At 42.7% G+C, this 15,841-nt stretch overlaps 1 protein-coding gene across 1 annotated transcript in view; it reads left to right on the top strand.

Moving 5' to 3' along the window:
- The first annotated feature begins 4,247 nt into the window (after nucleotides 1-4,247).
- Nucleotides 4,248-15,841, top strand: part of LOC123993469 (protocadherin Fat 4-like) — a 107,553-nt gene continuing 95,959 nt past the window's right edge. Inside the window, exon 1 of the mRNA XM_046295645.1 lies at nucleotides 4,248-9,861. Within this exon, the coding sequence (XP_046151601.1) occupies nucleotides 4,756-9,861 (5,106 nt within the window). The 5' untranslated portion in view covers nucleotides 4,248-4,755. The remainder of the gene's footprint in view (nucleotides 9,862-15,841) is intronic.

Here is a 15,841-nt window from a genome sequence, read left to right as displayed (position 1 = left end):
CATGTTAAACAAATACAGACACGCAATAGATCCACTGTCAGCGTTAATGCCTGGCCGTTCACACACTGGTTATTTGAAAAGGGGGACTGTTGTTTCACAGGCTCGTGCTTCCTGGTTGTACAATAACCTTTTGTGACTTTCACTTGAACTTATTCTGCCCTTGCTTGAACACTCAAATAAATTATTCTACTGTACAACGATGGATTTACCCACTGTTTACTTGAAGATTGAGGTGAAAGGAAGCACTGAAACTATGCTCCACTCATTTGAATTCAAATAATGACTAGACTTTTATTAACATTATGTTCCTACCGTATGGGTCCTTCTCCCATTGAGTTAACGCTTCGCCTTTCAGTCCCATTCTGTCGGCTGATGACAGTAAAACTTTCCAATGAGGCACATCAGGTCTGTTTTGGATTATGGCACTCCTTCATCCTCTCATTGACTGCTGAATTTGATCTTTATTACTGGGCCTCGACTTTACTGTATGTTGACAGATTTTACGAGTACATGTCCTGCAGGGTTTTGCTCATGTGTTTTTAAAAGGAAACAGGCTACAATGTTCCAGTCCTTGGGGGGGTCCAACAAGGTAATCAGATCAAGGGATTTCACTTGTGATTCTGAGACGATAGGTAGAGAAACATCTGTTTTCAGAAGTCTACAAGTGTGGTGGTGATGTGCTTAGATGCAAGAGCCATAGCTATCAAACAAATGGTCACTGTGATAAGGTTACATTGTCCCTGCTTTAAAAAAAACACATACTGTGCACATTGAGATGTGAAAGATAAAGAACCCAAATGCACTGCTCAATAACAGAAACCCCATGACTTCAGTGACTGGGGGCAAAGGAGTGTGACACTGCCACAAATGTTAGGTGATAGGCACATACACACATATACAAGGCAAGAATAAACCTCCCTATGTGATGTTTGATTTTCAAACTGTTTATGTGATGTACTGTACTGTATCTGCCTGCATGCATCATTTGCACTGACAAATCAAAGAAGGCCATAGCCTAAAAATATAGACAATTAGGAATACATATTGCACATTTTTGTGGATTATACTTATCCATCAAAGGAGTACATTTTTGTTGGTTTTGTGAGGATGAACGGTAAGCCGTCTGAAGCATCTCTGCTCTCCGAACTCTGATTGATTGGATTTTGGACTTCCTTATTTAGTTGGACATGAAGCCTTTTGGTCGGGATTGTATTCGTGATAATGACTTTTATTTTGTTTGAAACTCTGATATTGTGACACTATGCTTATTTTGCTCACTTCATAACAGCTTGTCTGTTTTGTTTTTGTTGCACTCATATTCACAAAGTATTTCCTTGAACCTTAAAGTGGTTAGTTTGAGGTCCAAGCTGATTGTTACAAGAGGTAAGACTTGGGGAAAATAGTCATCTGGATTGAAAACCGTCAACTTTGAAATAGCTCATGAAGACATCAGTCCAAGTTCTTAAACAGATAGCACAAACACAATAACAAGATGATTTTTGATGTTAAAAGCATCCTGCAAGCTTCAGGCATAGCATAATCAGTTTAACTGGCTGGCTGTCAGTCAGGAAAGACAGTGTGGGAAGCTAATCTGCTTTGATACGTTCTGTCTCTGTCTGGTAGGCTACTGGAACACTGAATGGGTGCGTGCATTGGCTGTCAGTCCATGCAGTCGGTGCCAACGATCCCGTTTGTAATTCAATTAGTATGGTTGAGTCATGTCCTCTTCGATTCTCCAGCACATCTATGTACTGATCAAGACCTCACTGCGCAAATGGTCACATATGAGTGCTACAATTTAACAGGCACTGTTATGGATCAAAAGTTTGAACACACCTACTCATTCCAGGGTTTTGTTTTATTTTTTACTATATTCTAAATTGTAGAATAATAGTGAAGACATCAAAACTATGAAATAACATATCTAATCATGTCGTAACCAAAAAAGTGTTTAACAAATCAAAATCTATTTTATATTTGAGATTCTTCATAGCCACTCTTTGCCTTGATGACAGCTTTGCACACTCTTAGCATTCTCTCAACCATCTTCAGCTGGAATAATTATCCAACAGTCTTGAAAGAGTTCCCACATATCCTGAGCACTTGTTGGCTGCTATTCCTTCACTCTGCAGTACAACTCATCCCAAACCATCTCAATTGGGTTGAGGTCAGGTGATTGTGGATGCCAGGTCATCTGTGTCACGTCCTGACCTTAGTTCCTTTTTTATGTCTCTATTTTAGTTTGGTCAGGGTGTGAGTTGGGGTGGGCATTCTATGTTTTTGTTCTATGTTTTATATTTCTGGTTTTGGCCTGGTATGGATCCCAATCAGAGGCATCTGTTAATAATTGTCTCTGATTGAGAACCATACTTAGGCAGCCTGTTTTCCTGGTTTGTGGGTAGTTATTTTCTGTTTAGTGTGTTTTGCACCTGGCGGAACTGTTTCGGTTGTTTCTTTTGTTCCATGTTGTATTTAGTGTTCAGTTTATTAAAATAATGATGAAAACGTACCACGCTGCATCTTGGTCCTCACCTTCTTCCACCAACGGTCGTTACAATCTGATGCAGCACACCATCACTCTCCTTTTTGTTCAAATAGCCCTTACACAGCCTGGAGGTGTGTTGGGTCACTGTCCTGTTGAAAAACACATTATAGTCCCACTAAGCGCAAACTAGATGGGATGGCATATAGCTGCAGAATGCTGTGGTAGCCAATGCTTGCTAAGTGTGCCTTGAATTCCAAATAAATCACAGACAGTCTAATGTCCATTGCTCGTGTTTCTTGGCCCAAGCAAGTATCTTCCTATTATTGGTGTCCTTCAGTAGTGGTTTATTTGCAGCCATTCAACCATGGCCTGATTCACACAGCCTCCTCTGAACAGTTGAGATGTGTCTGTTACTTTAACTCTGTGAAGCATTTATTTGGGCTGCAATTTCTGAGGCTGGAAACTCTAATGAATTTATCCTCTGCAGCAGAGGTAACTCTGGGACTTCCTTTCCTGTGGCGGTCCTCATGAGAGCCAGTTTCATCGTAGCGCTTGATGGTTTATGCGAATGCACTTGAAGAAACTTTCAAAGTTCTTGAAATGTGGTATTTTACCAAATAGGGCTATCTTCTGCATACCACCCTACCTTGTCACAACACAACTGATTGGCTTAAACACATTAAGAAGGAACGAAATTCCACAAATTAACTTTTAATAAGACAGACCTGTTAATTGAAATGCATTCCAGGCGACTACTTCATGAAGCTGGTTGAGAGAATGCCAAGAGTGTGCAAAGCTGTCATCAAGGAAAAGGGTGGTTGGTACTTTGAAGAATCTCAAATATAAAATATATTTTGATTTGTTTAACACTTTTTTGTTTACTACAGTACATGATTCCTTATGTGTTTTTTCATAGTTTAAATGTCTTCACTATTATTCCACAACGTAGATAATAGTGAAAATAAAGAAAAACCCTTGAATGAGTAAGGGGTGTCCAAACGTTTGACTGGTACTGTATATATTTAAAGTCACATGACAAGCCAATTGAAAGTTAAAATATTTAATGCTACATACTATTAACATATTGTAGTCATTTAGGTATTTGGAGTCATCTATTCAGTCACTTAAGAATATTATTGGAACGTTAGTAAACTACAGTATGTGCGATATTTTCGCTGCATGTTGCCTTCTATCAAACATAGGTGGAATATAATTGTACCTTCTTGCTGCTTGATGATTTAATTAAGACACTAGATGGAGGTACATACTTATATGTAAACTATCCCTCCTCATAAGAAGACGCATGATACTCTCTGTATATTAATACATTTCCAAATTGTAATCTTGTTTTGCATTTTTACATTAGGAGTAACAAGATGCATTGGGTAACATATATATTTCTTTAAATGTGTGACTATATGATAAATGCAATTGGTAGACTTCCACTTGGAGATTAATACTAGCTACTTTTCTAATCAACCTGTGTGGTTTAGGTAGATCAGTGCATTCGATATTGTAACCTAATAAGCTACATTTATTACAAACAAACGGTACACTCATTACCGGTCTCTCATTCCATAAAGATCTTTCTTTAATTTGATTGACGTTGTCCTCCACAAGCCACGACAAGGGCTCCGGTTTACAATAGAAAGGAAAGGCAAGGAGGGCGAGCAGGAGCACATTTGTCCAATGGGATCACAGGTGGGAGGGAGTTTGTCTAACTCGAGTTTTGTTCTAAGTTAGTAGGTACCTAAGCGTGTATGATGTCTGAAGCTTCTGCACCGTTATTCCACGGGACATTGTATTGGTACCACTGAGAGTATTTGTGCCTTCCTTTCCATATTCTATAAAAGCAATTATTTAATCACTTTTAACTTTTGGATACACTTTTGACAACGGAGAGGAATTAACATTGGCATGTATTTTTCACTTTTGTAGTTCCTATTCATCCGTAAGTGTATTGCGCATATAAACCATCATGCATTGCCGCTCACATACGATGCGTTCTGCTACAGGGGAGTAGTGGCGAAACTTAATTGACAAGCAAGGGAAGTCTGAGCACCACGGATTCATTGCATCCCAAGGATTCAATTACTACATCTAGATACGGGAGAAAATACTTCAGTGGAAATATCCGTATAATTTCTGGAATTACCACAGTGTGTCGCGCACTTTTGGAATACAATGCTTTAGCGTTGGCCAAACTCGAATAAAGTTGATGCATCTTCGGCATGGACTTTTTATAATAAAGGTGGACTTGGATTTCGACCATGGCGCTCACAGGTAGGGACTTAGGCCGGTTCCATTTGATTTTATTGATGCTATGGACTCTGTCGCAATATTCTTCATCCAGCCAAGTTCGTCAAGAGTTTCAGGTATTGGAGGAGCAACCGTTTGGCACCTATGTGGGGACGATAGAGACGAGACCCAGCTTCACATATCGCTTCAGTGAAAACCACAAACTTTTTGCAATTAATGGCACCACTGGAGTCATTTACACCTCCTCTGTGATTGACAGGGAGATTTTGCAAAGCAATGTCATCAATGTGGTGGTCCTCTCCAGCCAACCTACCTATCCTACCGAAGTTAGGATTGTTGTACTGGATATAAATGATAATTCGCCAGTGTTTCCCGACGCATCAATTGTAGTTTCGTTTAAAGAAGACGCCAGCAGTGGCAGACAAGTGATTCTGGACACGGCTACAGATTCAGACATTGGGAGTAATGGAGTGGATCACACCACCTACAGAATAGTGAATGGCAACGAGCAAAGGAAATTCCGTTTGGATATTACAGTGAATCCTAGTGGAGAGGGGGCATTCTGTCACCTCGTTTCAACTGGAGGCTTGGACAGGGAAATCACTCCCTTCTACCAACTCTTGATTGAAGTGGAAGACAAAGGAGACCCTAAGAAGTTTGGGTACCTGCAAGTAAATGTAACTATTCAAGATATCAATGACAACCCCCCTATGTTTGATCATGACCAATATCAAACAAATGTTTTTGAAGATATGGCAGTGGGTTCTAGTGTTCTGCAGATAACAGCATCAGACCAAGACGAGGGAGCTAATGCAGACATCAGGTACTTTTTAGACGAGGGAACACCTTTTCAAATCGATCCTAAAGCAGGTACCATCATTATAAAAGAACGTTTGGATTATGAGAGTAAGAAAGAATACGCTATGACTATTCATGCTATGGACAACGGTGTACCTTCTCTGTCAGGTAGGTCAGAGGCCACTATCAAACTACTGGATGTCAATGATAATGACCCAGTTGTGAAGTTTAGATATTTCCCCACCACATCTAAGTTTGCCTCTGTTGATGAAAATGCTCAGATTGGTACAGTGGTAGCCTTATTGACAGTCTCAGATTCCGACTCTCCCACAGCTAATGGTAATATATCTGTCTCAATATTGGGGGGCAATGAGCAGAGACACTTTGAAGTGCACACTTCCCCAGTTCCCAACCTAAGCTTGATCAAAGTGGCTAGTGTTTTAGACAGAGAGCGCATTTCCTCCTACAACCTGACTGTGTCGGTATCAGACAATGGCAAACCCATGGCCAGGTCCTCTTTTGCCAGCCTGGTTATTTTTGTGAATGATATCAATGACCACCCGCCCATATTCCAGGAAGTCATGTACAGAGTAGATATCAGTGAAGACATACCAAAAGGCAGCTACATTAAAGGGGTCTCTGCAACAGATGGCGACTCCGGGCAAAATGCCAACCTTCGCTACTCCCTGGTGTCTGGAAACGGTTTGGGCTGGTTTGCCATCAGTGAAAACAGTGGTCTGGTTACCAGCGCCGCTTTGTTGGATAGGGAAGTAGCATCTGAAATAGTGCTCAACATCAGTGCCAAAGACCAGGGTTTGCAACCCAAAATCTCTTACACTAAATTGATAGTCAACATAACTGACGTGAATGACCAAGTGCCCACATTTACACAGAGCACGTATCATGTGTCCCTGGTGGAGCACTCTCCAGCCGGTGCTGAGCTCCTAGTGCTGTCAGCCTCAGATGATGACCTCGGGGCCAATGGAACTATCCGGTTCTCTTTTGACCCGGAGACCCCGTCTAGTGTACAAGAGTTGTTCCGCCTGGAAGTTGTATCAGGCAGGTTGAGCACAGCCACAGAACTGGACAGGGAGGACCAAGGGAGTTATTTACTTTACATCCAGGCGACAGACTCCGGTTGCCCCCCTCTCCACTCCATTGGTAAAGTAAACGTAACTCTGAGTGATATCAATGACAATAGGCCAGTCTTCTACCCAGTCCAGTACTTTGCCAATGTCAAAGAGAATGAACCCTCTGGCTCGTTCATAACCACTGCATTAGCCACGGACCCTGACCTGGGGGGAAATGGCACAGTGAAGTATATCATATCTGCTGGAGACACATCTAAATTTCACATTAATAGTAACTCGGGCAAAATCACCACCCTGGTGCCGCTGGATAGAGAGGAGAAGACCGCCTACCAGCTGCAGGTGACAGCAGCAGATGGTAGAGACCTCCGTTCACACACCCAGGCCATCGTCACCATTAATGTCATAGACACACAGGACAACCCCCCTACCTTTAGTCAGCATGCCTACAGTTTTGTCATGTTTGAAAATGTGGCCATTGGCACAGTTGTTGGCACTGTATCTGCCACCACTGTCGATCTGAATACAAATATTACATATTTAATCACCTCAGGGGACCAGAGGGGGCTGTTTACTGTCAGTAGTGCAACAGGTCAAATCAAAGCATCCAGTCAGATAGACAGAGAGGAGCAGCCATTCTATCAACTCAAAGTCATAGCCAGAGGTGGTGAGGTAACAGGGGAGGCCCTCGTCAACATCACAGTGAAGGATTTAAATGATAACGCTCCCCATTTTATCCACGCCACCGAGCACGTCAGTGCAGTGGAGAACTGGCGCACAGGGCATCTGATATTCCAAGCTAAAGCTGCCGACCCTGACGAGGGCACCAATGGCATGGTGGTCTATAGCCTCAAGCAGAACCCCAAAGGCCTGTTCCACATCCATGAGAAACATGGGCTTATCACACTGACAGGGCCGCTGGAGCTCACCACCAGCTCCTACCAGGTGGAGGTCCTGGCCTCTGATATGGGCGTCCCCCTGCTCACTTCCACTCTAATGTTAACAGTCAGCGTGTACGACGTCAATGACAACTCTCCCATGTTTGATCAGCTCTCCTACGAGGTCATTATTTTAGAGTCGGAACCAGTCAACAGTCGCTTTTTTAAGGTGGAAGCCACCGACAAAGACTCAGGCCTGAATGGGGAGGTTATGTATGACATAGTTGACGGGAACACAGCCAACGTATTTGGGATCTTTCCAGACGGGCAGTTGTATATTAAGGCTGAGCTAGACAGAGAAGTCCAGGACAGATATAACTTAGTGCTGGTGGCCACAGACAGGGCAGTGGAGCCACTAAGTGCCAGTGTCAATGTCAGTGTAATTCTGGACGACGTGAATGACAATCGCCCCCTCTTTAACAGCACTAATTATGTGTTCCACTTTGAGGAAGAGCAGAAGAGAGGGTCGCTGGTAGGGCGAGTGTTTGCAGTGGATAAGGACTTTGGCCCCAATAGTGAGGTCAGGTACGCGTTTGAGACTCAACAGCCCAACTTTGAGCTGAACGCCATAACGGGGGAGTTGACCAGTACTCTGCAGTTGGACCGTGAGTCACTAATGAGACAGAGAGGCGCAGCGGTGTTCAGCTTTACAGTAGTTTCCTCAGACCAGGGTCTCCCCAAGCCTCTGAGAGACCAGGCTAAAGTGCAGGTTTACATCCAAGACATCAATGACAACCCGCCCAAGTTCACCAAAGACATTTACCAGGCCTCCATCTCCGAGTCGGCCCAGAACCTGACGCAGCTGCTGAGGGTGTCTGCCGTCGATGTGGATGAGAGCAAAAACGGACTGGTCCACTATCACATAAAGGAGGGCAACGAGGAGAGCCAGTTCACCATCGACAGCAGCTCAGGACAGGTCACACTAGTGGGAAAGCTGGACTATGAGGCGACGTCCTCCTACTCGTTAAAAATGATTGCTGTTGATTCTGGAACCGTGCCCCTCTCCTCCTCCTGTATGCTCAGCATTAGCATACAGGATGAGAATGATAACTCCCCCTCCTTCCCCAAATCTGCCATATCTGTGGATGTTCTGGAAAATATGAGGATTGGAGAGCTGGTGGCCTCAGTGACAGCCACTGACTCTGATTCGGGTCATAACACAGACATAACATACAGCATCACAGCCACAAACAACCACGGGACATTTAGCATTAGCCCCAACACAGGGAGCATCTTCCTAGTGAAAAAGATGGATTTTGAAACTCAGTCTTTTTACAAACTGAACATCACTGCAAAGGACAATGGGAGACCACCAAGGTCCTCAACAATTCCTGTGGTCATTCATGTCAGAGATTTCAATGACAATCCTCCTATATTTACCCCTGGTGACATTTTTAAATCCATTCCTGAAAATATGCCCCTCTCTGCATCAGTAATGACAATCACTGCTCATGACACGGATGCAGACATTAATGGACAGCTGGAATACTCCATAGTTCAACAGACACCCAGGGGAGGTCACTTCAGCATTGACTCCAGCAGTGGGCTCATATTCACAAACAAGGAGATTGACAGAGAGTTCTCCAATCTCTTTGAGTTGACAGTTAAAGCCACTGACCAGGCAGTTCCTGTGGAATTCCGGCGCTTTGCCTTGAAAAATGTCACAATATGGGTGACGGACCTGAATGACAATGTCCCCGCGTTTGTTTCCCAGAATGCTCTGGTTGCGGAGTCCACCATAGTCATTGGCTCCATCCTCACGACGGTGGTGGCGTTCGATCCTGACGAGGGCTCCAACGGCGAGGTGGAGTACGAGCTGGTGAAGGGGGACTCGGATACGTTCATCATGGACCGCTACAGCGGGGATATCCGCTTGGCCTCACAGCTGGTGCCGTCTCGCCTCATCTACAGCCTGACCGTGTCGGCCACCGACCACGGCTCGGACAGGAAGACCTCCAGGACCGAGCTCGCCATAATCCTCCAGGGCGCCGATGGGCCCGTCTTCTCCCAGCCCAAATACATCACCATCCTGAAGGAGGGCCAACCGCCGGGCACCAAGGTCATCTCCCTGGATGCCTCCAGCCCCAGAGGCTCAGCCACCAAGGTGGAATTTTTCATTGTGTCAGTCCGCAGCGGCAGCAAGGCCATGGGACGCCTGTTCACCATAGGCCGCCATACTGGAGTGATCCAGACCGCAGCCGAACTGGACCGGGAACAGGGCTCTGACCTCTACCTGGTGGATGTGTACGCCATCGAGACGGACGCCAGTCATCCCAGGACGCAGAGGGCTGAGGTTAGTAGTGCATTTATTTCTCTTCTCTTTTTGGAGGGCAATGGCTTCTTCACATTGTGGTCGATGGCTTCCAGACAGCATAATTGGAACCCGTACAGCCGTTGAAGTCGTTTAGTGGGATTAAATGAAATGAGATCAAGGTTTCGACTGGAAAACCTGGGAGTGAAAGGAAAATATCCAAGTTGCACATAAAACAGGTATACCTAGTGCATTCGTATGCACATTAATTACATTCCTTTTTTAAATATATTGCTAAAAGTTCTGTGTTACATAAAATCTAAATTGCCTTGGACATGAGTAAGTAGGCCTTGGTTTTTGGCAAGATAACTGTATTGTTCCAGTTCCCAAAAAGGACTGGCCATAACAATCCTTCTAGCATTTGTCTGTGTTTTCTGGGAAGGGGAAATGAGTGCCTCGTATCCTGTGTTTCTGCTGTGCTCATGCTGTTATGAACTTGGATATTCTTATCAGTGAATAAGAACTACACAAATCGAAACGTAGCACTTTTTCTCTTTCGCAGGCATTATCGTCCTGGGTTGCTTCATATGATAAAGATCCATGATGAATTGTTCCAGGTTTCTATAGGTAGTAATGGAACACACAAAGAAAATATCATGATGAGTTAGTGCAGGTAGACTATATCCGGCCAATATCACAGAGTTTTAAGCCTGAGGCTGTTTTGGTTTAAGGTTGTTCCTGTGGTACTCTCCTCCACCACTGGGCCGGGCTCTACAGGCAATATGTGACCGTTAAAATTGAATGACCTCCTAAGACTGTGAAAAGATTTTCGGGGAGAGAAGAAGGGGAAGAAATCTTGAAGACTGAAACTTAAGCTCTCTATTCAGTTTGCATTATGTGATGCACCTCTTCCCTTGGGGGTGGAGTTAAATTCTCTGAAGTGCAGTGCTGAAACTGTAAACCCAGCTTTGGGTGGTTAAGCCCTAGCCACTCCTCAGATTTAAAACATGTGATTCTATATGCTATATATGTGTATTGGACATTTCAACTGGAACCTAGAATTTCATGTTATTACAGGCTTGATGATACGCATTTATAAATTGGGAGTTTTCTGAGCGCAACCAGAAAAGATTTCACTGCTGCTTCCTTCAAGAAAATGTGTTTTTTATTATTGGAAGTTGCTTGCAAAGGGCCTATCCTGAAACGCTCTAACAGTATGACAGTAATCGGATGCTTTGACCGTTTTTGTGGATACCACTTCAACCATTACAAAAACTGAAATTGAAATCCAATACAATAATTGGGTATTTGGAGGCAAACTCAAATATGATTAAAATCACAGATTTGGCAAAATGGCGTTAAGTCATTTAACTTAATGTTAGTTTGGTCAAAAGGGGATATCAAATGCTCTCCTGTTTCGCCTGCACCACCACAGATACTAATCTCTTCGTTTGAAAACTCTGCAGTCGATCAGAGAAATAATGCTTAACATATTTCTTAGGTTTTCCATGTACAAACCCTGTTCTCAAAGTGCAGTGACGTTTTATACTTTTTATACCCCATAACTGTATAGGCACTCTCTTTATTGTTAGTTCTGAAGTGTAATAGCTCTTTGATGGTTTTAAACTACCTTTCCTTTGGGTGATAGTGGCCTTTTAGATATGCTCTACTTGAAAGTAGTCTCAGGTACTGTACTGCTCACTGGTGGGACATATGACAGGCTAAGGTTTTGGACTTAGACTGATACATTTCAAATAAAAACGTAGCTTTTAAGGTCCCTAAAGAGGCTAACGCTTTCACTTTCTCAGCTTTAAATCCATTAGAAGTAGTCATATTGATTATTGAAAACACTTTGACAGCTGCTTTTCTTGTGCTTTGCACTGTGCACAAAGTTTTGGATAGACTAGAAGAAAGAATTCAGTTCAGTTTGCCGTCTCAATGATTGGTATCATAAACAACCTGACATAGCGCTGAGCTTGCTATGAAACAGAAGTTGCCGCTGACTTGTTTTGAACATGCCTCTTGGTATCAGATGAAGTGAGTATAATTGCCATTGTTTGTTGATTTGTTTTTTTTTCTCCATCTTTTGGGATTCAGAGTTTGCTTTGATAGCACCTGCTTTAGAACATGTTGTAACAACCTGCTTTAGAACATGTTGTAACAACCGGCTTTAGAACATGTTGTAACAACCTGCTTTAGAACATGTTGTAACAACCTGCTTTAGAACATGTTGTAACAACCTGCTTTAGAACATGTTGTAACAACCTGCTTTAGAACATGTTGTAACAACCTGCTTTAGAACATGTTGTAACAACCTGCTTTAGAACGTGTTGTAACAACCTGCTTTAGAACGTGTTGTAACAACCTGCTTTAGAACGTGTTGTAACAACCTGCTTTAGAACATGTTGTAACAACCTGCTTTAGAACATGTTGTAACAACCTGCTTTAGAACATGTTGTAACAACCTGCTTTAGAACATGTTGTAACAACCTGCTTTAGAACATGTTGTAACAACCTGCTTTAGAACATGTTGTAACAACCTGCTTTAGAACATGTTGTAACAACCTGCTTTAGAACATGTTGTAACAACCTGCTTTAGAACATGTTGTAACAACCTGCTTTAGAACATGTTGTAACAACCTGCTTTAGAACATGTTGTAACAACCTGCTTTAGAACGTGTTGTAACAACCTGCTTTAGAACGTGTTGTAACAACCTGCTTTAGAACGTGTTGTAACAACCTGCTTTAGAACATGTTGTAACAACCTGCTTTAGAACATGTTGTAACAACCTGCTTTAGAACATGTTGTAACAACCTGCTTTAGAACATGTTGTAACAACCTGCTTTAGAACATGTTGTAACAACCTGCTTTAGAACATGTTGTAACAACCTGCTTTAGAACATGTTGTAACAACCTGCTTTAGAACATGTTGTAACAACCTGCTTTAGAACATGTTGTAACAACCTGCTTTAGAACATGTTGTAACAACCTGCTTTAGAACATGTTGTAACAACCTGCTTTAGAACATGTTGTAACAACCTGCTTTAGAACGTGTTGTAACAACCTGCTTTAGAACGTGTTGTAACAACCTGCTTTAGAACATGTTGTAACAACCTGCTTTAGAACATGTTGTAACAACCTGCTTTAGAACATGTTGTAACAACCTGAACATTTGTAACAAGAACATGTTGTAACAACCTGCTTTAGAACATGTTGTAACAACCTGCTTTAGAACATGTTGTAACAACCTGCTTTAGAACATGTTGTAACAACCTGCTTTAGAACATGTTGTAACAACCTGCTTTAGAACATGTTGTAACAACCTGCTTTAGAACATGTTGTAACAACCTGCTTTAGAACATGTTGTAACAACCTGCTTTAGAACATGTTGTAACAACCTGCTTTAGAACATGTTGTAACAACCTGCTTTAGAACATGTTGTAACAACCTGCTTTAGAACATGTTGTAACAACCTGCTTTAGAACGTGTTGTAACAACCTGCTTTAGAACATGTTGTAACAACCTGCTTTAGAACATGTTGTAACAACCTGCTTTAGAACATGTTGTAACAACCTGCTTTAGAACATGTTGTAACAACCTGCTTTAGAACATGTTGTAACAACCTGCTTTAGAACATGTTGTAACAACCTGCTTTAGAACATGTTGTAACAACCTGCTTTAGAACATGTTGTAACAACCTGCTTTAGAACATGTTGTAACAACCTGCTTTAGAACATGTTGTAACAACCTGCTTTAGAACATGTTGTAACAACCTGCTTTAGAACATGTTGTAACAACCTGCTTTAGAACATGTTGTAACAACCTGCTTTAGAACATGTTGTAACAACCTGCTTTAGAACATGTTGTAACAACCTGCTTTAGAACATGTTGTAACAACCTGCTTTAGCACATGTTGTAACGACCTGCTTTAGAACATGTTGTAACAACCTGCTTTAGCACATGTTGTAACGACCTGCTTTAGAACATGTTGTAACAACCTGCTTTAGAACATGTTGTAACAACCTGCTTTAGAACATGTTGTAACAACCTGCTTTAGAATGTGTTGTAACGACCTGCATTAGAACATGTTGTAACAACCTGCTTTAGAACATGTTGTAACGACCTGCTTTAGAACATGTTGTAACAACCTGCTTTAGAACGTGTTGTAACAACCTGCTTTAGAACGTGTTGTAACGACCTGCATTAGAACATGTTGTAACAACCTGCTTTAGAACATGTTGTAATGAACTGCTTTAGAACATGTTGTGACAACCTGCTTTAGAACATGTTGTAACAACCTGCTTTAGAACATGTTGTAACAATCTTGTTTCAGAACATGTTGTAACGACCTGCTTAAGAACATGTTGTAACAACTTGCTTTAGAACATGTTGTAACAATCTTGTTTCAGAACATGTTGTAACAACCGGCTTTAGAACATGTTGTATTGACCTGCTTTAGAACATGTTTTAACAACCTGCATTAGAACATATTGTAACAATCTTGTTTCAGAACATGTTGTAACAACCCGGTTTATCGCTCGACCCTTCAGTCAATATTGGTCAGGGTGTCTGGCCGTCTTTCTCTCTCTCTCTCTCTCTCTCTCTCTCTCTCTCTCTCTCTCTCTCTCTCTCTCTCTCTCTCTCTCTCTCTCTCTCTCTCTCTCTCTCTCTCTCTCTCTCTCTCTCTCTCTCTCTCTGTCTCTCTCTCTCTCTCTGTGTGTCTCTCTCTCTCTCTGTGTGTCTCTCTGTCTTTCTGTTATTTTCACTCTCTGCCCTTCTCGCTCTCTCTCCACTCTCACACTCTCAAGCCCACTCCCTCCAGCTCCAGCCTGAATTGTTTTCTTTTGCTCATTGTGAAAATGAATAAAGGATCTTTTAGGAGAGAGCCTGAAGTGCTACATCACTTCTTGCCCTGCCGAAAGCATTGTTCCTTCTGGAAATAAACACTGCCGACCGCAACAGTCCTTCCTTTGTTTTGCCTTCACAGATATAGTGTTGCTCCGCTCTGGCACTGGTTCAGTGGGCTTTGTTATTTTTTTGTCTGTGCCAGCGTCATTCAATGACAGATTTAGGGTTGTGTATGGGACCCCCTCCTCCTTGACGGAGGAGTAGGGAAGTGGGAGTTGGAGTGGAGAAAAAAAAAGACTTGGGATACGTTTCGGATCATCTCACAAACTGAGGAGGGGGGCTTCAGCATTCTGCCTGGTGGCCTGGTGTTCTGGTGGCCTGGTGTTCTGGTGGCCTGGTGTTCTGGTGGCCTGGTGTTCTGGTGGCCTGGTGTTCTGGTGGCCTGGTGTTCTGGTGGACTGGTGTTCTGGACATCGCAACAGGGGAATGCAGATGGCTAGGCTAGATAGACGGCTCTTATTAGTGTTTATTTTACTCAGGACAGTGGAGTTGACCCCCCTTTCTTCATTATCTCTCTCCCAATCTTTCTCCTCCTCACACTTTCTTTTTCTTTATTCCCCCTCTCCTTTGCAAGGAACATTTTGTCCAGACAATAACCCTCTATCGTCTTGTATACTTCGAAACAGTTGGAAAAACAGACTGTTTATTAATGTAGCCCCGCAGTTAGAAGCATGCTTACTGGACATGAAATAGACTGCGAATCAACCTTGAATATCTTAACATGCCTGGTGTCAGTCCAGAACACTTAAACCAGCCCTGGGTTCTAATAATCTTTATTTCATTTCAAATACTGTAGCTGTGCTTGATTCAGCTCAATCAAATGCTCAAAGTATTTGACAGAAAACAACTACTGTTTGAACCCCGGGTCCGATAAACTCCTCAGACTTGAACCGTGAGGAAATGTGATTAGGGCATTAGTAGCGGGTGGAGTGCTTAATGTAGTGTAGATAGAAAAGCACTATGAATCGTAAAACCTCTACAGGCAGGTCAACAAGGTAGAGCGAGGGCTGCGCTGCCCTGGTACCATATGATATGGTTGTTGGTATGGGGGATGAAGGGTTTCTGAGGCAAGCAAGACAGTAAATTCACCGGGTAAATTGGCTGGATATGTGT

Source organism: Oncorhynchus gorbuscha, linkage group LG13 (assembly GCF_021184085.1).
Source record: "Oncorhynchus gorbuscha isolate QuinsamMale2020 ecotype Even-year linkage group LG13, OgorEven_v1.0, whole genome shotgun sequence".
Lineage (NCBI taxonomy): Eukaryota > Metazoa > Chordata > Actinopteri > Salmoniformes > Salmonidae > Oncorhynchus > Oncorhynchus gorbuscha.
This window is presented reverse-complemented; position numbering and strand designations above follow the sequence as displayed.